Source organism: Lepidochelys kempii, chromosome 9, assembly GCF_965140265.1.
Source record: "Lepidochelys kempii isolate rLepKem1 chromosome 9, rLepKem1.hap2, whole genome shotgun sequence".
NCBI classification, from domain to species: Eukaryota; Metazoa; Chordata; order Testudines; family Cheloniidae; genus Lepidochelys; species Lepidochelys kempii.
In genome coordinates this window covers 11044496-11066406 of record NC_133264.1, presented here as the reverse complement: position 1 = coordinate 11066406, position 21911 = coordinate 11044496, and the positions used below count along the sequence as shown (strand labels likewise).

At 41.0% G+C, this 21911-nt stretch overlaps 1 protein-coding gene across 5 annotated transcripts; it reads left to right on the top strand.

Annotated features, from left to right (window-relative positions):
- Positions 1 to 3503: 3503 nt before the first annotated feature.
- TTC14 (tetratricopeptide repeat domain 14) lies at positions 3504 to 21107 on the top strand. 5 transcript variants are annotated; one of them, XM_073359297.1, is made up of 12 exons: positions 3504 to 3765; positions 4782 to 4906; positions 9105 to 9304; positions 10223 to 10307; positions 10390 to 10546; positions 11189 to 11341; positions 12091 to 12162; positions 14650 to 14769; positions 14885 to 15007; positions 15692 to 15827; positions 18165 to 18274; positions 19605 to 21107. In XM_073359297.1, exons 1-12 carry the CDS (start codon positions 3602 to 3604, stop codon positions 20557 to 20559), a joined length of 2400 nt encoding a protein of 799 aa, XP_073215398.1. In that variant the 5' UTR covers positions 3504 to 3601; the 3' UTR covers positions 20560 to 21107. The 5 variants fall into 5 exon arrangements, with proteins under 5 accessions (XP_073215398.1, XP_073215400.1, XP_073215399.1 ...); XM_073359299.1 differs by having other exon boundaries at positions 3505 to 3765; positions 10417 to 10546; XM_073359298.1 differs by having other exon boundaries at positions 3506 to 3765; positions 15710 to 15827.
- Positions 21108 to 21911: the final 804 nt, after the last annotated feature.

Here is a 21911-nt window from a genome sequence, read left to right as displayed (position 1 = left end):
TAGGGGTCCTGACTCAGAAAAGAGTTGGCGGGGATCACAAGGTTATTTTAGGGTGGGTTGCGGTACTACTACCCATATTTCTGCACTGCTGCTGACGGCAGTGCGGCCTTCAGAGCTGGCAGTCCGAGAGTGGCAGCTGCTGGCTGGGAGCCCAGCTCTGAAGGCAGAGCCACCGCCAGCACCAGTACAGAAATAAGGATGGGATGGGATGGGATGGTATTGTTACCCTTACTTCTGTGCTGATGCTGGCGGGGCGCTGCCTTCATAGCTGGGCACCCGGCCAATAGCTGCTGCTGCTCTGGCTGCCCAGCTCTGAAGTCAGTGTAGAAGTAAAGGTGGCAATACTGCAACCCCCCTAAAAAAACCTTGTGATCCCCCTGCAACTCCCTTTTGTGTCAGGACCACCAAGTTGAGAAACACTGGTCTCCTCCATGAAATCTGTACAGTATAGGGTAAAAGCACACAAAAGACCAGATTTCACGGGGGAGACCAGATTTCACGGTCCATGAAATGTTTTTCATGGCTGTGAATTTGGTAGGGCCCTACTTATCAGCATTTGGAAAAAAAAGTAATGGTATTTTGCATTAAGTTTAGGTACTACACAGTCTCGGTTCTCAGTAAGTTATCAAGCAAACAATGGATTTCCCTTTTTAAAAAACATGTACAGCTCAATCGAGTCCTGATACAGCCCCCTTGCAGTACTGGAGATCTTTCTGGTGCAGGAGAAGCCCCAAATGACATAAGATTGGTTTAGATGGCTCTATGCTAGGCTTGTTCTAGCCCCCCAACTTGGTGGGGGAGGGGCCTGGGTGGGAGGAGCATGGGTGGGACACAATATGCTCTAGCAATCCCTGGTGGGCAGAAAGGTTCTTGCAGGTCATTGCTGCTGAGGTATATGCAACTTTTGTGAGTAGACAAGATGCTTTTGAGGTTTGGATGCCCAATTCCAAAGGAAAATTAATGAGAATTGTGCATTCATATTCTCTACACTGACTTAAATCTCAGCCATAAGTATAATTAGATCTAGTTTATGAATGGGTAAACCAAGGGATGGAGAGGATAAGTAATTTGACTAAAGTAACTCAGCAAGTGAATTAGGAAGGGATCCCAGGACTTCTGACTCTCAGCCTCCTCTTTGAAACACTAGATTGTACTCACACTCCTTGTCAGAATCCAATTTTCATTATTAGGGGCCATGCTCTACCTTGGACTATTTTATCCTGTTCATGTAGTTAGAGCAGAGGAAAGGAAACGCAGTGCCCTGATCCTGCAAGATATTCTGCCCATGCAGGGCCCATTAAAGTCAATAAGACTGTCCAAGGGCAGAGATCTGCTTGCCTGGAGCAGTTTGCAGGATTGGCATCTTAGTTCTAATCCGTGAAGTCACCAATTCATTGTTTGTAACCTTAGCAAGTCATTGATGTCCTCGGATCTGAATTAGCTAGTTTTATGGGAAAAGTGGATGCAGAAGCAGCACCTCACTAAAAAAAACAGATTCTACATGTGAGTCATGTAATTCTGGGAGGATAAATTTCAAAAACACAGGGTTTTTTGTACACACTTCTTTAAAGGGGAAAGACTAGTCACTGTGGTCTTATAGCATCCTCTAGTGAACTATCCTCAGCAACTTCCTTTTCAAGGAAATTTAATGCCATTCTGTTAGGAGGAAAGATGATATGATGGGCTAGAAAGCAAGGGAGGTAGGGAAGAGGGATACCAAATTGTCTTGATAAAAAGTGCTAATAGCAAGTGATGAGCAAGAGAGAACCCAGACTGTTAGGCCAGTGGTTTTGAAATACATAACACAAATAAAAGCATGATCATTTCGTAAAGTAATGTGGGAGTATGATGTGCTAATGACAAGGCACGTTACTGTGTGATAAAGCATGCATCAAAGGTGCTGGGAAATTTGTTGCCTTCAATAACTCAAATAATTGTTTATCTCACAGTTACACATTGCAGATAGATGACCTATATTAACTGTATTTTAGGATATTTTAGCTTTTTAAGTCTGCTCTCCTAAGAGCACTTAATATATTAAAATAGTAATAATTGCTTAATGTATATTTGCTTTTATTATAGGCAAGACATTTTCATTTTTGGAGATACGACAATATTTTGAAAGCAATTCTCATGGTGTTCACTAGAGTATGAACTAGTATGTAAATGACATAAATATTATAAATTAGGTCAGTTTAAAGCTAAGATAGCATAACCTCCACACAAAGTAAAACAAAAGTGTCCATTTGTAAAGATTTTGCTTATCTATCTTTATAGGTAAGATCTGTTAGACCACTGATGTGCTGTAACAGCTATTTATTATGCTAATAGTTAACTGTTGCCTTCCGCTCCTCATCTGTTGGAACTTGGACAAACCTGTTATCTCATATATTTAGGCCCTGAAACTGTCCATATGCATGTAATTAAAGATAAGCATGTGTGTGTGAATTTCTGCCTGCTCTGGGTCTGAGACTGTGACCAACTTTGTTTCATGTGTAGGGCCCTACCAAATTCATGGCTGCAAAAACCGTGTGATGGACTGTGAAAGCTGGTCTTTTGGGTACTTTTACCCTATAGTATACAGATTTCTTGGGGGGGGGGGGACCAGCATTTCTCAAACTGAGGGTCCTGACACAAAAAAGGGTTGCTGGGGGCCCCCCCAGCCAGTGCACTGTTTCATGGTAAATCCGCCCCTGACTAAAATCATGAAATTTACTATTCTAAAAGTCCTAAAACCGTGAAATTAACCAAAATGGAGCTTAGGGCCCTACTTATATGCACACGGCCCCTCATCGGGTCCGACGAATCTCACCACAAGCAACAATAAGTCACGTATCTAGTTGATCAGGGTGTAAAACACAGAATAAAGTCATGGGGCTTCCACTGCACTAATCCCAGCGACTACGGGCGCCCACCGAGCAGGGCTGCTGGAGCGGGAAATGTCATCTCCGGCCAGACTCCCGCTTCCAGCGCGGCCAGCGAGCGGCAGCGCAGGCAGGCGGGCCGAAGCCTCACAACGGGCTTGCCCCCTTTGCTTGCCCGGCAACGCCAGCCCTGCAGCGCCCGGGCCCGGCGGAGAACAGCTGGGAGCGTGACCCCCGCTCCCGCCCGAGCTCCCGCAGCCGCCCCCCCGCGCGCGCGCTGGTGCGACACTGCAGCTCGTGTCACGAGGGGCTGGCGATACCCCCCCCCCCGCCGGGGCTGGCCCGCACGAGACGTGCGTCCTTAACCCCGCCCCCGCGCCCCCGCTCTGGGCGGGGCCCAGCTACCGGAGACGGGCGGGCTGAGGGAGCCCGTACCCCGCCTTGCCAGCGGCCCCTCGCGCCGGGCTGAGCAAAGGGAGGGGGGCACAGGGACGGAGCTTTTCTTGTTCCGTCCCGTCCCGTCCCTCGGCCTCTCTCGCCCCGCCCCCTCACAGCTCCCGCCCTCCCGCCGTACGCATGCGCGAGAGCGGGGCCGGTGTTTTTTGCGGGCTCCCCCTGTAACCCCGCCCTTTTCCCCTTCCGGGGAGGGGGAAGACGAGGGCGGGTTCTACTTCCGGGTTGCTCCTCTGAAGCTTCCGGTGGCTGCGCGGTGGGAGGGGGGAGTCGCCGCGGTGGGGATGGAGCGGGACCTGCTCCGCCAGGCGCTGAGTTTCCATGGCCCCACGCTGCTCTCCCTGCTCCGCACCGAGCAGCACGATAACCCCGACTTCCGGGGCCTCCTGCCCCCGGCCGGGCCCAGCCTGGAGCCGCCCCGGGAAGCCCAGCATCAGCCGCCCGCCAGGTAAGGAGCCGGACCGGGGAGCTGCTGATACGCCCCAGCCGGGTCTGGGGAGCCCGCCCCCCTCCGCCCCTGTCTCGGCTTTAATGCGGCTCCACAGCCCCCGCCGAGGGTTTGCTCGGTCGGTGACCCCCGGGGTCAGAGGGACCCGCACTCCCCTCCCCCCACAACCGGGGATCCGCTGCCCTGGACTTCGTCCCTCTAAGCCTCGGGCAGAGTCTCCCCCAGCCTGGGCGCTGACACCAGCTCCCTCGCCCCTGAGCAGCTCCCTGGTAGTGGTAGCCACAGGCATTTACAAATGAGTCAGCGCCCCCCCCCCCATAAAAACAAAAAAACCCACCGATGACTGGCTTAAAAATCAGAGGTGGTTAAAAAGTGAATGTTTGGTTCTTTGCCTTTTGGTTCCTGCGTCCTGTTTCCAAGCTTTCCTCTGGAACCGTGAGGGCTAGAATTTCATTCTTTTTAAATGAAAGCTGACGTTTTTCACTGGACTCCAGGAACAGGGCCGCATTGCACTAATACCCTCTTCCTGAATAGTGTTTTTCATCGCTGGAGTTGAAAGGCTTCAGGGTATTGAGGATGGATTTCTTTCTTGTGGCTGAAAGGGAAATGGCAGGAGGAGCTTTTTGTGTCCTACTTCCTAGTAGTATCTGTACACTCAATTCAAAAGCTGATGCAAAGGCACCTGGCAGCATACTGTGAAATCTGCTAGGCTTAGTTTGACAGAGAAAATCCAAACGCCATTGTTCTGGAAGCTTCGCTATTCAGCACCATTCATGTTCTTGGTGCTGTACACAAATGTTGTCTCTACCACCATGCTCTACATTAGATATAGAAAAACTTGGGCAACGCATTTTGTACTAAACATGTCATCAGTAGTATAAATTGGGGCACATTTAATTAAATGCTTATGCAAAGCCCTGGACAGTGATTTATTTATTTATTTATTTTTATGTAGCAGGTGTAGCATGCTATGTGAACAAAGCCGGGAGGACTAGATTTTTCTTTATTTTTCTTAGGAAAGAGAAGAGAATTGATAACATTGAGATACAACACTTCATTGCAAAGAAAGCTGATTTACTTTTTGCTCTTTCATGGAAACCAAGTGCATCAACAGATTCAGAATCAAATGAAGAGAATGAAGGTAAATCCTGTAATCACAGGTGAAAAGTGATTCTCTAAGAGACAAATTAGCTGAAGGAATTCAGTAAAAGTCTTGTGTATACAATACATTTTAAAAATAAATGGTATTTATAAAAAGAGTGTTATTTTATTTCAAGTTTTTTGAAGTTTAGAAATGCATGGAGTAGATAAATCATTTAAATAATCTTCACACTCTGAATACATCTGTCAGATTTTAAAAATAATTATCATTTTAGTCAACCATGATTAAGGCCTATACTGTGGAATGTGGTGGGGAAAGGTAACATGTTTGCATTTTTGGCTTAAATAAGTATGTTTTCAGTTTATCTAATATGAAAATGTAAACACCTTGAGTGACACTCTGAACACTGTAGTACTGATGTGAAAATGGAGTCGTGGAAGCAGAAGGCATCCTTGATCTTCCAGTTCTCAAAACAGCTTCCGCTTTTTAAAAAACAGATGTACAAAAAAAAAGGCCATGGATTCCTCACACACTTAGGCATATGAGTAGTCCCATAAATTAGTGGAACTATTTGCATGAATAAAGTTACCCAGGTGCATATTTGCAGAACTGAGACCTAAATCAGTCTTGGACTGGGGTTATGACCACCTCAAATATGACTTGTGTAAGGGACCTTGAGAGGTCATCTAGTCCAGTCCCCTGCACTCATGACAGCACTAGTATTATCTAGATCATTCCTGACAAGTGTTTGTCTAACCTGTTCTTAAAAATCCTTTAATCATTTTTGTTGCTCTTCTCTGGCATTTTCCAATTTGTCCACATATTTCCTAAAATGTGGTGCCAGAACTAGACACAATACTCCAGTTGAGGCATAATCAGCACAGAGTAGAGCGGAAGAATTACTTCTTGTGTCTTGGTTACAACACTCCTGCTAATACATCCCAGAATTATGGTTGTGCTTTTTTTTTTTTTTAGCTTGTGATCCACTCTTAATCCCAGATCCCTTTCCACAGTTTTCCTTCCTAGGCAGTCATTTCCCATTTTGTATGTGTGCAACTGATTGTTCTTTCCTAAGTGGAGTACTTTGAATTCGTCCTTATTGAATTTCATCATATTTACTTCAGACCACTTCTCCAGTTTGTGCAGATCATTTTGAATTTTAATCTTATCCTCCAAAGCACGTGTAACCCCTCCCAGTTTGGTATCATCCGCAAACTTTTTAAGTGTATTCTATGCCATTATCTAAAGCGCTGATGTCATTAGTCATAGATCAGACTAAATCATGTCAGCCTTGTAAAATTATTTCTCACACTTCCGTACTCTTTACTGAGCTGGTGAGAAAATTATTTGTATTAAGTGAATGGATGAGCATAATTTTACAAGACTGATTTATGTAATACACTGGACCCTCGCTAGAACCCAGGGTTCAGGATCCATGCGCGGTACCGCGTTAATGCGGGGACCGTGTTATAGCAGGGGCCACATTACCATGGATCCCTATTTAAATTTGGGATCCATCGCCGTGACCGTGCTATATGTGAATCCGCACTATAGCAACACGTGCTCTAGCGAGGGTCTGTTGCACCTGTGTTCCTGGAAGACCCCAATTTTAATTACACACCAAGGTGGACACAAACTTGCTTTGCTGAAACGTAACAGTCTTTTGGGAGGAACGTGACTGCTGTTCAGAAGGTCACAGCACGCTTCTTAAGGGCTTGATTAAACAGGAAGTTATTCCTGATTAACTTCATGTGTGGATGCTCTTATTCTGGAAGCAGATTAAACTAATTCAGAATAGTGTGCCCTTATTCTGGAATACACAATGAGTTATTCAGAAATAACTGCTTTAATCTGCTTTAAATTTATACCCAACCCTATTCTGGATAAATTTTCTTGTGTGAACAAACCCAAAGTGTTAGCTTAGGAATTGAGGAGAATATTTAATCTTATTAACACTAAAATTCAAGCATTAAGTGTTAATTGATAAATTATTGCAAGAAATACGTTCATACAATATTTTGTATGAAGAGCCTTCTTTCAGAGAATTTCTGTTAAATATTTACTGTCCAAAGGATCCATCAATATTCCAACATTATCTTCAGGAACAAAGTGTAAAAGTAAGCGCACATTGCTAAGCATCTGAGGGGAATGCAGCTATTACGGTGTTGTATTATGAGTCTGGGATTTTGAAGACATGGGTTCTATCCCATACTTTGACTTTGGTCTTTCTGTGCCTCAATATCCCTATTTATACAACTAGATTACTACCTGCTACACAGATTACTAGATTACCTGCTACACAGGTTTGTTAGGGTGTACTTATATGTAAAACATTCTAAACTCCTCTGATGCTCACCAAGTAAATGCAGGGAGGCGTTATTACTAACACTGATCCTTCATGCAAAAGAAATGGGAATTCTACCATTCTGTTGTACAGACTTGCTGGGGATGTTCCAAGGTGCCTTTTTTCTTGTCGGCAAACTATTTTGTTAGAACAGCAGCTCTGTTAAGGTTGAAAGTTTCCTGCTGTTTAAAAAACAATTGTTGTTGGAAAAATGTGGTGACACATTGTAAAAGAAGCAAAATATGTGGGCGTTTTGGTTACTTACATGGGCGTCAGGTGAAGCTTCCCCTGTGGGAAGCTAGCTCCCTGTCCTACCTCTTCCGCCCACAGCTCCACCCCCACTCTGCCCCAGACCCGGTACCTTTGCTGTGTCCCTCCTCTCCTCGCTCCCCCCGCGAGGCCCCTGCCACATCCCTCCTCTCCGATGCCCCTGCCACTCATGCTTTCCTCCTTGGGGAAAGGGCAGAGCAGAGAAGGGAAGAGGCAGAGCACAGGTGGGGCCACCATGCCACCCATGGTTACTTAATGGATATCTGTGTTTAGCATTTTGGAAAAATATTCAAATTAAACAGTCAGTAAAAAGTACTCATTGTTATGTGAAGTCTAGTACTAAAGTTGCTGTCACTCCACCGTATTAACTAGAGGGTTATACACTTTGTTGTTCGAGTAGGCCAAATGCTGTGTTCAATCCAACTTTTTAAGTGCAAATGGGCTTTCAGGTTTAAGGACCATCTGAAAAGGTATCTGGGAATAGAATCTTATGTGGCTGTCCGAAGTAACTGAGAATGTAGCTGTGGAAACTGAGGCTGGAAGAGTTGTGATGGTATGAATTCTCCATTGGAACAGAATGGGTGAAGTTTGTCTCAGCAAACAGGCTCTGCAGAAACAATAGGTCCTTTGAAAGTGGGCCCCTCTAGCTGGCTGAAGATAAATTGGGTAGAGAGAGGAAAGCTCCTAGGAGATTTTTTGCTGGAAGCAAAATTGTGATGTGAAAATGCACACTTCATAACTTCTGTAGGACAAGATCATTGCTTACAGCAGGCCTTCTTGGCTTCCTGTGTTTCCCCTGCTTTCCTCCTACAAGCTCTCTGTGTGCCACCTTTCCGTCCCCTTCAATTTCAGGGATTTTGTACATCCACCCGTGCCAGTCCCTGTGTGCCCCCAATCACCCCACCATTTCTTTCTGTCTTTGAGTTAAGGTGTCAACGTATTAAACTCTATTGGGAGAATGGGCAGAGCTTAGATAGGGGTATTCCTATGCTGAAAGTTGTTAATAGCTGCCAATAGATGCAATAGCAAACCAGTTCTTTGATCTGTAGAAAATTACAGAGCTAGCTGAAGCTGTTAGACAAGAGAGAAGTCAGGTTGGATCCAGGATCTTGCTTCTCTCTGCCAATAACTCAAAATGCAATAGATGTGAACTGGCGGCTAGCAGATGCTGGGTGCCGCAGAGTTTGTAGTGGATATATGAAGCAAGTGTTGACCTTGTGTTGATCAAAAATTACTGTTTCTGGCTGACTAAAGAAATGATATTGACAGACTCTAAAAAGCAAATGTTACCCAATCCTTTTTGAGCAGAAAATTAAAGTACAGATATGGGGAGGAGGGAATGAGATCTCTGGGGACTTGGACATGGGCATGGAGGACCTTGTTGGCCAGGGCAGGAGTGAGAAAGGAAAGAGTGCTCTTAGTTTCCTCAGGTCAAGAAGGAACAAGAGTTCCTATTGCAACGTTGTGTATGTTGGGATGTGTTGCCTATACATAATGCCTAATAAAGGAATATAAAGTGCTTTATTAAAAATCACATTGATTTTCTGATACTATAGTGAACTGTAATTAGATTTCAGAAGGCAGAGCAGTTATTTCATAACTTTTTCTCCCCATTAATTGCAGATTGTTATGCTGTTATGCCACCCCTGGAGCAGTTCATGGAGGTGCCAAGTGAGGACAGGAGGGAGCTGTTTTTCCGAGACATTGAGCGTGGCGATGTTGTGATCGGAAGAATTAGTTCTATTCGTGAATTTGGCTTTTTCATGGTGTTAATCTGTCTGGGCAGTGGTGTCATCAGAGAGATCTCACAGTTAGAAATCACTGTAAGACTTGAGTATGATCAGTAACAAGTAAACTGATGCAGGGCAGTCCTGGCTTTCTAATGTGTTGGCTCCATCTTGTGCTAGGGACCTGAATTATGAGGGGTAAATCTGAGTTCTGGGATGGTTAATAGTTCAAAGCCTTAATGCATTCTGGCTTTGATTAAGGTGGAAGCCGCCTTGCTTTCTTAGCAAGATATTTTCTTTCTTTACCACTCAAATATTTTAGCTGTAGGTTGAAAAGTTAGTGTATATTTTGATGCATTGACCTCGATCTGAATTGAATCATACTAATATCACTCTGCTTTAATGCTCAATTTTGGACAGATTTAGGCTTTGTCTACACTAGCACTTTCATTGGCAAAACTTTTGTCGGTCAGGGGTGTGAAAAAAACACCCCCTGGACCGATATAAGATTTACTGACAAAAGCGACAATGTGGACAGCGCTATGTCGGCAGGAGATGTTCTCCTGTCGGCATAGAGCGGCTACATAGGCGATCTTACAGCGGTGCAGCTGCAGCGATATAGCTGTGCCGCTGTGAGGGCCGTAGTGTAGACATAACCTAAGACTAGTTTCCATCTAGTTTAATATACACAAAATGGACTTTTTTGATTACAGATAAGTTCATTTTTCAACATTTGTTTAAGGGTTAAAGCTGGGTGGAAACTGGATTACTCACATTAGTCTTCAATATCACAGTATCACAAATGAGTTCTCTTCAGCAGGATAACTGCCATTGTACTTAAAACCTAGATTTTTTTGAAACATAATTTAATATTTGCTCATGGGACAAATCTTCATTGTGCAAGCTGATACTTCTGGGCTGAGGGAAGTTGTCTTCTAATGCAACACATTTTATTATCATTTGCTTTATTAAGATAAGAGTTCCTGGTCACATTTTTGGTCTCTTCCATTGCAGGCTCTTTGTCCGTTGAGAGATGTGCCTTCTCATAGCAGCCATGGTGATCCTTTATCATATTATCAAACTGGAGACCTTATACAAGGTGAATGCATATTAAAACTGTTCTGGAAGCTGTTTCTTTCCAGTTTTGTTGACTTTGTTCTCAACTTTAAGATGTTGTTTAGTGGGGTTTTTTGTTGGTTTTTTTATAGCTGCAATCAAGGACATTGATCGTTACCATGAAAAGCTCACGATATCACTGCACAGCTCTGCTCTTCCACCCAGTCTATCTAGTACTAAACTGGGGGTAATTAGTTCTGAAGACTTGCCTTTACATTATAGGTAAGACCTTGCATTCTCTTGTACTCTGCTGATCGACATATATTCTTCAATTTTATACTATTGACTTGTTTTCCTAAATAAAAGCATCACTGTTCATATATGGATGTAGTTCGTTTCAGAATTTTTCACAAAAAGATGAAGAATGAAGTAAACTTAGCCGAGAGAGAGACTTAAAATATATATTGCAGGAAATGATCATTACGTGGGAGAATACAGGATTAATAAACTAATGACTTAAAGGGCTGAGATATGAAACTCTTAAAATCTGTCTTCAGCAAGAAGTACAGGAGTGCTTGTAGGGCTTGTCTCAAGGCCCAGAAGGAGCTATGGTACTGCAAGAGAAGAGAGCCAAAATGAGGTTTTCAAGTACTGCCTCTCATTAGTCAGGAGGGCAAAGGGTGGGATAAAACAGGAGGAGGAAGGGCAGGGAAACTGACCACAGAATTCTGCAGCTAGTGGATGAGGAGGAACAGCAGCAAAGGCCAAGGAGTTGTGTTGTATTTCCACTTGAGGGAAGGGAAGCTATGTAATTTGCTTGTGAACCAGTGTGGGTAAAAGTATCAATGTATGTTGACTTTACATATGTCAACATTACTAAAGAAATGAGTGGTCATATTTGTGTATGTTCATATTTTCTTTAAGGAGAAGTGTTGAAGTAGCCAGTACTTCGGAGACATATGAAAAAGTCTTGCATCATTCCTTGGGATTTGCTAATCCAGCAGTAGTTGAATTTTTATTAGGAAAACTAGGACTAAGTGAATCCAGCCCACCATCGTTAATGAGAGGCCTGCAAAGGTACAGTGACATTGCACCGTCTCCATTGCTTTCTAGAGAAAACGCCACTATCTGAAATGTCTCTTTATTTGTAGTTTCTATGTAAAAATTTCTGTGACAACTGTTACTTCAACCTTGGGTTGATCCTCTCTTGCGTGAGCTCAGCAATTAAATATAAAAGACACTCCAGAACAACAAAATTACTCTTAAAATTCTGCCACTTTTTTAAAAAAGTGACAGAATTCTAAGCCACTTCATCCACTAGTAATCTGCTTGATACTGTTTAACTGGGTAAACTGTTCATTGTATATTGGTGGGAACATTAGATTAAAATCACAGGTTACTTTACATCCTAATAATATTTATCCCCAACACTTCTTAGTAATAGCTTGCTTTACTAATGGACCTGATCTTCTGAGCAGTACAGTTTCAGAAAATTTTCTTTCTCAAGTACAGAAAATTAACATGTAGATTATTTCCCATTTGATGTGTAGCTCAAAATTTAATCTATATTAATGCAACTGGCATGGGACAGTATACTTAACTACAATAGACAAATACATTTAGGGAGGCTATGACTTTGGAAATCGGAAATGCTATTGCTGATTGAGGGGAGAGTAATATAATATTGTTTCAGCCATGCTGAAATTTTATTTAAACCTTGGTATAAATTTTTGATAATGTAGACTCAGAAGGAAACTTGGGTAGTTAATAATTTTATTCCCTTGATTGTTTTTTTTTTGTTTGTTTTTTTGTTTGTTTTTAAACAGCAAAAACTTCAATGAAGAAGACTTTGCCATTGCATTGAGGAAAAAGCAATCTGCATCTTGGGCCTTGAAATGGTACAGCGTATTTAATTTTCTTGTCAAGCAATTTAGGTGGCATCTACTTTAGAATCAATGATCATAGTTCATCATATTTCTTTGGACCAGTGTTCACAATGAATAACCTCCTGAATATCACCAGGGAGCAACTTACTGAGTGGCTGTGGTCAGTTGATAGGTTATGGGAGTGGGGGAATGCTCTCTGTTTGTAAAGTAAAAAAAAAAATCAAATTTTAAGGAAAAGCCTTTAGTTTAGTTCCCAAAGGTTAAGGTCACTTATAACTTGTGCTGGCTCCTGAAATTAGACCTGAGCACTGCTCTGTCTTGTCTCCTCAACTTTCCCAAAGGACCCTAGCCCTAGTACCCAGCTCAGCCTTTTATAAATAGCAATCAGATGACCTTGAGTTCCCTTGTCTTGACACCTGAGCCCAAACCTGGACTTGTGAGCAATTCCCTTGTGGCCTGAGCTGGCGTCAGTCACTGTGTATCAACACTGAACTCACTGAGAGCATTTGAAGAGGCTGCTTTGGGCAGCTGCCGTTTCTTTTCGGCTGTGCCTGGGATGAAGCTGCAGAGTGCATTCTGCTCTTCCATAGCCCAGCAGGCACCCAGGAGATGGGGCTTGTCAGGAATTTTCCAACGAGATGGCTTTTTCACTGGAAAATGCTGTTTCACAGAAAGTGTTCACAGGAAAGAGTTGGTTTTGACGAATATCCTGATTTTTCTTTTTCTTTTTAATTAGAAATGTTCAAAATTGTCAAAACCTCTTGTTTCAACATTGCTGAAGCAACTTCATTTTTTGCTTTGAAATGACTTTTTGTTTTAAAATTGTAGTTAATTTATGCTTTTAAATGTAAAAAGGTCAAAATCTAAACAAAACGTTTTGGTAGACCCAAACTAAATTTTTTTATGGATTGAAAGTGTGCAGAAACTATTAAGACTTTGACTTTTTGTTGCTATTCAGGATGGGAAAACTTTTTTTGAAATCTCAAAATTCTTTCAGGGTGGGAAACAAAGTTCCTTCCCAGCTCTACCAGGAAAAGCACAGAGTTGGAAAGGGAATAGACAAAGTGGTTTACCAATCTCCCTTAGTCCAGCGTGGAGAAGAGGGTGAATAGGGGAAGGTTTATCATCTTTCAGCTCAGCAGCCTCTGCCCATAACCCAGTCAAGCTGGGAATTGCCCCTTGCCATTCTGGTCTCACCTCCTGTCCATGGAAATTCTTGAGATGAGTAGGCAGGTCCACAGAAGCAATATTTAGTTGGGAAGTAGTCCCAGACATAAAAATGATACAGCTGGAAGGGGAATGAGATGGAATTAGTGGTGGTAGAGATAATGCCAGTCTTGGAAACTGTCTTTAATTTTAATATAGTACATCATTTATTTCATTAGTTAAACCCTGCTTAATTTGCTATATTGTGAATCCCGCAATATTAGGCCTCCACTGCAATTTCAACAGTGGGAGCCTTGGCTGGCCGCCCCCAGGGCCCCCGCTCTAAGCTTTTCCAAATTACTGCAAATAATAAAGGTCCATTATTACTTTTCTGCAATTTTCCACGTGTTGTCTGCAACTCAGCTGCAATTATTTGACAATCATCCCGCAATTCAATAAGGTCTTATTCAGTGGAGATTAAGTACAACCATTTTCTATAATCTGTGGCCATATATTGCTGTATTAAATCATGAATCTTGATTGCTGTAGTGAAGTCTCATGATAAATCTGATATGAAATTCGGAGCCCCAACTGTTAACTCATTAGAAGATAATTTATCTTTAGACAAATGTGTGAGAGAAGCTTCAGTTTGTAAGATATGAAATATAAGTCTTAAAGCATCTTACATGGGGCAAAATTGACTTCAGTGTCATTGTGCCCCCTTACTATAGCGTTGAATCTGTCCCTGTACATTATAAAGCCATGTCTACACTAGCACTTATGTCGGCAAAACTTTTGTCGCTCAGTGGTGTGAAAAAAATACACCCCTGGATGACATAAATTTTGCTTGCATAAGTGCTTGTGTGCGCCGCACCATGTCAGCGGGAGAGCTACTACTGCTTGTTGAGCTGATTTTATTATGTCGCTCTCCCATCCATATTACATGGCTACACGATCTTACACCAGCACAGCTGTATCAGTACATCTGTGCTGCTTTAAGCTTGTAAGCATAGACATGGCCTAAAACTCTCCCCCCATTAGGGGGTAATATGACAAGTCTTAGAAAAACACTAAAGTACTGTAAGCCTACCATTTGTAAATGGAGAATACAGTGTAGCATGTATGTGTGCTTTCTAAACTTTCAGATAAAAGAATTTACACTTTGGTGTGATGTAAATATGGCATTAATCTAAAGAGCAATTCTTGAAACTGTATCTTGCTAAAATGCTCCAATTCTGTTACTCTTATGGCAGGATGATGTACTACAAGTTGCACGGCTTCTCAAACTGATTTTAAGTATATTTGTTTAGCTTGATGACTCTGTAATGCTTCTTTTTTTTTTTACTATTCTAGTGTGAAGATAGGGGTTGATTATTTTAAGGTTGGTCGCCACGTGGAGGCTATGAATGAATACAACAAGGCCTTGGAAATAGATGCACAAAATGTTGAAGCCTTGGTAGCTCGTGGGGCACTGTAAGTCTTTTCTTTATTTTTCCCCTTCGTTGTTAAAGATGGATTCCAATAATCTATTTAAAGATCAATTGTGATGTTTATTTACAATTCCTGTATCGCTTTTCCATTTTTATAGTTATGCAACAAAAGGAAGCTTAAACAAAGCCATAGATGATTTTGAAGTTGCGTTAAAAAACTGTCCAACCCATAGAAATGCAAGGAAATATCTCTGTCAGACACTTGTGGAAAGAGGAGGCCAGTAAGTGTTGAATTCTATTCTTTATGCAGTTATGGGCAATTCAGTTTTTTCATTCTTTTTTTATATTGGGCTAACTAAGTATATAAAAAAGGGAGTGTTTTATCTCTTTCCTGCCTGTGTGCCAACAATAAGAAGTCTGCTGTGAAAGCAGTTCAGGGTGTATAATCTGTTTATATTCTCCCATGTTGCCCCACCCTACCACACATCAGTTTAAATCTCTCCTCCTCACTGTTTTTTCTTAATACAGTTTAGCTGATGGAATATTAAACCTGTATAACATTCAATGAAATTTTGTGATGAATATTTAACAAGGCATTTTTACAACATTTAAAATTTTTACACATTTTTTTATACCATGACTTGTGTTTTGTTTTATTAAACTTCTGAATTAATTGCATATAAATACTCTACTCAGAAAAACAGTAAGAATTCCAGAATTAATATTCAGGAAAAAAAGGTTTATCAATCTGAGTAAACTGGAGACTCATTCAGAAGTAACAGGACATTTTATTCATCAAAAACTGGAATCAGAGTTTGAAAGTACAGTACTACTGATGTTCAGAAAGTAATGACATGTCAGGGATGTAAACATCTGCATTTTAGTGAGCTTTTTAATACGTATCGGTCTGAGAATTAAGACAGTAAGCATTATAATCAAAAACAAATTCTGTTTGTTGTAAACATTTGTCATATGAATGTTAGGTTGGAAGAGGAAGATAACCTATTAAATGCTCAGAATTATTATAAGAAAGCTTTAATTTTGGATGAGACTTTTAAAGAAGCGGAGGATGCCTTACTGAAACTCCGTAAACATATGCAGGTGATTCTTTATTTTCTCTTAACTTTATCTGCTACAATCAAAACTCTTATTAAAAACATTGGGAAGGGGGAAATGATTTACTGGTTACTGTGTCTTATTCTCCTCTTTCCCCTCTTTACAACACATCTGTCACAGTAAGTATTATGGCTGTATCTACAAAAAGCAAGGTGCCTGTGGATGGCTTGATCATTTCAGATGGGCAGGGGAAGCAACAGCACAGCAGTCGGATGCAGGGAAAGACCAGAACTCAGTAACTGTTTCTGGTGAAGGGGAGGAGAGAACAACCTGTTCACATGAGTGGGACTGCTGATACAGAATTAAGACTTTGTGTAGGGTGAAATCCCGAAACAGACAGGTCAGTTTTAGACATATGCCAGAGGGTTGTAATTGGGAATATTCAAAGAGGAGCAGGGTAAGACTAATCAGGGCTAGCTCAAAAGGAAGACTTTGTGTATCTTCATGTGGCACAAAAAGGATCTTAATTAAAGGCCTGGAGAGAGCTGAGGACACCGTGTCACTGTTATGGTCAGCTGATAATCCAGAATTCTGCCAAATTTGTGAGGTGCAAATTAACAAGTCAGTTATTTAAAACGGAGAAAAAAATAACAATTAAACCAGGGTGCAAGCTTTGGAGGAAATAATGGGGGAAGCAAGTTCCAGGGTCCCTTTTTTTCTTTTCTCTGCCGCCCACAACATGTTTCCTTAGTGAGCCCCTATGGGTCTCCATGTCAAGCTCCTTTGTCTGTGGCCTTCTCTTTGGCTTTTTCATTGGTCTCCTTTACTTACTTTGTTTTCCAGATAGGATCAAAAAGAGTGAATTAAAGTTAGAGAACTGGGGCACTGGGTTGCTGTACTCAATGCTGCTGTGCTGAAGGAAGTAAATAGACTGGGGTAGAAGTGTGCAGGCTGGTTTCTTTATGTAGGGCTTGATTGACACTGCTTTAGCAGGTCAGGGAAGCCATAATGTGAAAAGGTTTTGTTGAAGGATGGGGAAGAGGAGATTTATGGTAACCTTTATTAAAGCTAAATTATACTGCAGAAATCTCCACTTGCAGTATGTGAGCACTGCCAACATATTTGGCATTATCCTGAGAAAAAGTATTGTTGCTGTAACAAGGAGTCTTACAACCTAAGTCACAAATAAAAGTGATGAAACAAGTCAAAGAAATGGTTTTACTCTCATTCCAAGTTATACTGATGGTGATGGTCATTGATGCAGCTGAGGAACATAAGGCTCGCTGTTGTTCAGCAGTTTGTGTAAGTTTGCCCACGATAAATTAAGGGTTTCCCTTATATCCTAAGGCAGTATTTCTTATATGACCATTGCCAAGCCTTGAGAATTGGTATCCAGAGACTTGCTGCTCACCCTGGATACGAATTCAACTGTTTCAAACCATTTCAAATGGTACCACGTTAAAGCACATCAGGGAGCTTTTAGTGCACACCAGCAGGGTCTACATGGACCACTTAGCACGTTAGCGTTTTTAGAAATTGCCTCCCCGCCATAGTGCATATTGTTGCACAATGTAGACAAGCCCTTAGAGAGCTGTGGGGTACAGGAGCCTGTCCAGCTAATGGGCTTAGTTAGCATGCCTTTAATGATTGATTGTTTAGTAACTGAAGGCTCCGTTACCTCTAAGTAAACCTTGGTTTACATGTCTCTCTGTTTTTAGCTGCCCTACTAGAATGATACAATTTACAGTTCAAACGTGAAATACTCTTTTCCTGTAATACTGATGATATGTGTTTTTTTCAATGCATTTTCTTCTGAACTGGACCGTTGCTGCTGTGTCTGACATCTGGTGCTGCTCATCAACAACAACCCACTGGAATATGATTTCTTATGTAAACATGCATCAAACTGGGCTGTGGTACGATTACAAAATGGTTTGTATCCGAACATGGCCACTTCCAACAACATTTTAAAATTGGATTTGTCATCACGTTTTATATACAAACTGTAATACCACCTTCCCCAATACGTATCTCCCTGTTTCAATCTTTATTCACGTAACTAACTTTGCTGTATTTTTCCTGCCTCTTTTGGCCTGGGTCATGGGTACCAATGCAATGGCTGGTCATGTCTTTTTTTAATGTGATATTTACTGCAATATGGTCCTTAATACCATACTGATCATCTCAACGATTAATGCCAAACTTCTGCACAATCAACTTTTATTTGATTAACATAACATCTTCATCTGGGAATCTTGGTATTGTATTCGTTGGTGTGTGTGTTTATATATCTTGTGGTGGTGGGGGGTGGGATTTGGGGAAATATTGGGTTACCATACTGTTACTTTTAATATGATTTTTTGATGTCTGGGTTCAAAAAAGAAATCTTTGGAAATGAGGGAGAAGCAAGCTGCAAAAGAAGAGAGACAGAAGGAAAAGAAAATAGAAACAAGTGCACAAAAACTGCGTAAGCTCTTAAAAGAAGAAAAAAGGTAACCCTATTATATTCAATATACTACATCTTAAAGAATCTACTGCTGATTAGAACCAGAGCATTAGCATCACTAATATAAAACATAAGTAAGTAAACAGCAGTTAGCATCCAGTCACTGAAATGGGTGATATTTCTGTTCCTGTTATTGCTAAGCTTCCTTTTTACATTAGTGATTCATACTTAAACCCCATTTTCTTAACAGGTGACAGAGGTCAGGCAATAGTGAATAAAGCAATGTGTTTGTTTTTTTAAATAAAGCCACTAAACAGCCACTGATACCTCATGGATAATCTTCTATATGCTGTTTTCTTTCCCACCCTGTTAGCTGGGTTAACGGCATAAAATAACCTCTGATTTCAGTAGTTCACTAGCTCCCGCTGCTCAGAATATAATATAAAGTCCCCATATAAAGTTGTAATCCCATCTGTTTGTGACATTGTAATTGCTTCCACAGCAACAAATAGTGAGGTTATTAAAGCAGGATTATGCCTAAAAGAGCGAATGAACAGATAAGCCCGTGAAGAATCCATTTTCCTACAGATTTCATTAGTTAAAAAAGAAAATTTTAGTTAGGTAGAACTAACAAGTTGTTTCCCCCAAACTTTCCTATGAGGTGTTCTTTACTACTACACCTGGATTTTTGCAGGGGGAATATATGGAAATAATACTTATCTGCCTAAATGGGTATTTAGGAAGTATGATGGGATACCCAACGAGAAGAACCCTTCTTGTAATACCAAGGCCCCAAAGAGCCTGTTTGTTAAAGTCCTCCCTACGCAGGAATGTCACTTGAAATCATGGCAATTCTACACGTGCAAGGCTTGCCAGATTGGGCCTAGTATACCTTCTTGTCACTAGTGGTTTGTGAATATTACTCAGATCTGACCGCAGTCCAGGATCTCACCTAAACTCATCTAAAGATCGCCCTCTTTTGAGTCACATTGGTTGTTTAAATATTACTTTAGGTTGTTTCAAAGTTCAAAGTTTTTTTTGTTGCAATAGCATATCTGAAGCTTGCTAAATAAGCTACTTCAAGAGTATGATCCACATAGGACTCTCTACAATCCTGTGTCCTTCCCAGCTGATCCGCTGCACTTCAAGTAGCTGAAATGTACACAAGAAAATAAATATTTTTTTAAAGTACTGTGTGGCTAAAAGATTCTCTCCATGTTCCAATGAGGCTTTTATTAAATATTTTGGTCTTGGAGCTGTTCTGAGTTAAAGGCTGTGTTCCAGGGACCTTGAAAAGGACAGAGCTTTGCCAGAAACTTGCAGTCTATGGATGATTCTGGTGATGGTGATGCCTCATAGGTTAATTACATTTTTAGGCTGAAGAAGAAAAGGAGAAGATCAACTTCTTCCTCTTCCTCCTCCTCAAGTGATTCCTCATCTGATGTATCAGTTTCATCCTCTTCCTCCTCCTCTTCTGATCACAAAAGGCACAAGAAAAGGAGTAGAAATCAGTCAGTGTCCTCTCGCAGCTCCAAAAAACATTCATCTAGGGTTTCTTCACATCAGCGAGATCAGAGTAGGAAAGATGAATGGTACTCGCCCCCAGCTGATACCTCTGCTTCCTTCCTTAACCAAAAATATGAAATGGAAAAACTACTGGAGCGGCAGGACAGATTAGTGTATCAAAAGACAGAGGTGAGAGAGAGAGACAGACAGTGTTCTCTATCAAGGACTTCTGCTGATGATGAAGACACTTTTGGAGGTAGGTCTGAAGATTCAAGGGATTCTTATTGTAGCTCCAAGACTCAGTCAACCAGCAGCAAAAATGAAAAACAGGGTAAAGCAGACAGATCCTCCTCTAATAGGAGGGGTTCCTCAAGTTCATATCACTGGAAGTCAGATGATAAAACCAAGACACATGATTCTAGAAAGTTAGAAAAGGAAGTAGAGGGGAGAAAAGAACAGTTTAGAAAGTGTGGTTCAAGTCAGAGCATGTATTCCACTTCTCCAGCAGGGTCAGATTTCTCAGGCAAATCAGTAGAAAAGAATAAACAGTACAGCAGCACTTGGTTATATGAGTACAGTGGAAATGATGATGGTGGCAGACGTGAGTTAACGCAGAGTACAAATGAAAGGAGAGACTATAAAAATAGGGAAAGTAGTCCTGGGGAAACTACTAAAGCAAAGGAGCTAGATGAGGAAACTACACTCAATGGTAAAGGGCAATCAGAAAGTGGTGTTAAAAAGAGCCTGCCCCAGAATTTACTCAACATATTCAATCAAATTGCTGAATTTGAGAGACAAAAAGGAAGTAAGCAGAAAAACCAGTGAAGTACCTAAGAAAATAATGTGATTATGCTGGATACAGTTAAAGGATTTTCTTTAATCTTTAATTGCTATTGAGCTTGTGCCCTTAAAATCTGTATGAAAAATGGTCAGAACAGAGTCTGTTTTTGTGTCTTGCAAAGTGTTTGTTTAAAGGTTGGTATTAGTCAAGTTATAGGAGATCCTTTTGAAAGACAGGTATATGCAAGAGTATCATGTTATATATCAGAACTTTAAGAGCATAGGATCTGAGATTTAAAAAAAAAATTAGGATACTCCTATATAATTAACGTTGTTTATAATTGTGTCATTGGATGAAAACTTTATTTTTTGCTACCCTTAAAATATAGCTTACTGGCATCAAGTTTGCACTTTAAACACACCGGTATCTTTTCTAAGGTACAAAAATGGTAACACAATAGTATCATTAAACCTAATTTTTAGCTGTTGAAAGGGATTATTTGACTGAATGATGCAATGTGCCAGCAATGTATATAACTTTTGTTTAATGATTTAATCATTAAATTTTATTAAAATTTGCTCGTTTTGTTTAATGCCACTTTTTGTCTGACTTTGTTGAATTTCTGGTCTCTTTGGTTTTGTGTACATGATAGTACATCCCATCCATAGATCTCATGGTGCCTTACAGCCATGAATGAATGAAGTCGCCCTGGGACGCAAGGGATTATATCCATTTTACAGATGAGGAAAGTGAGGCAGAGGTGCATGCCTTACTCTGGTGCTTGTATCCTAAAATTGTCTTCAAAGGTGTTTTTTGAGAATAGTTTCAGGAAAATGGTGGTGTTGGGCTACTACTGCCTTGTGGTGGATGAGGTATAACATCCAACTAACATCACAAATTCTCAGTCTGTAGTTGGCAGAACACTTGATCACATGATTCTAGCTCTCCTTGTGTCCAGGAACAAGTCAACTACATGTATTTTAAAATATTTGCTGTAGTTACCATATGGGTATAGTGTGGTCCTGTGTGGGAAAGAGGGTGGATGATTATGAATAGAAAAAGAGGTGGCACACAGGACAGTCTTTCTACTCAGATGTGATCTGCAATATAAAAACTTGAGAATCTGTTTCAAACTGTTCTTGGAAACCAAGCGTACAAATGTTGTCTGGCTATTAAAACTGTTCCCTGAAATGTCTTAAAACCTTATATTTAAAGAGTATTTTTTAGGAGATGGGGATTCTTGTAGTGTAGATGTAGCTCTTACACAAACAAACAATAGGAAACTTACTTAATAAAACTTCAAAAAATGGTTTACACCTAAAAATGATGAATTTATATCTACAGTATAGCTTTCTTCAAGTAAATCAGTCAGAACTCTGCTACCAACACCTTAATT

What these genes read in the sequence shown, in the direction of transcription:
- TTC14 (XM_073359297.1), top strand. Translation starts at nt 3,602, where the DNA reads ATGGAGCGGGACCTGCTCCGCCAGGCGCTGAGTTTCCATGGCCCCACG. An exon ending in GACTTGCCTTTACATTATAG is followed by an intron (nt 10,547 to 11,188) that starts GTAAGACCTTGC and finishes ATTTTCTTTAAG; the next exon opens with GAGAAGTGTTGAAGTAGCCA. An exon ending in TTAATGAGAGGCCTGCAAAG is followed by an intron (nt 11,342 to 12,090) that starts GTACAGTGACAT and finishes GTTTTTAAACAG; the next exon opens with CAAAAACTTCAATGAAGAAG.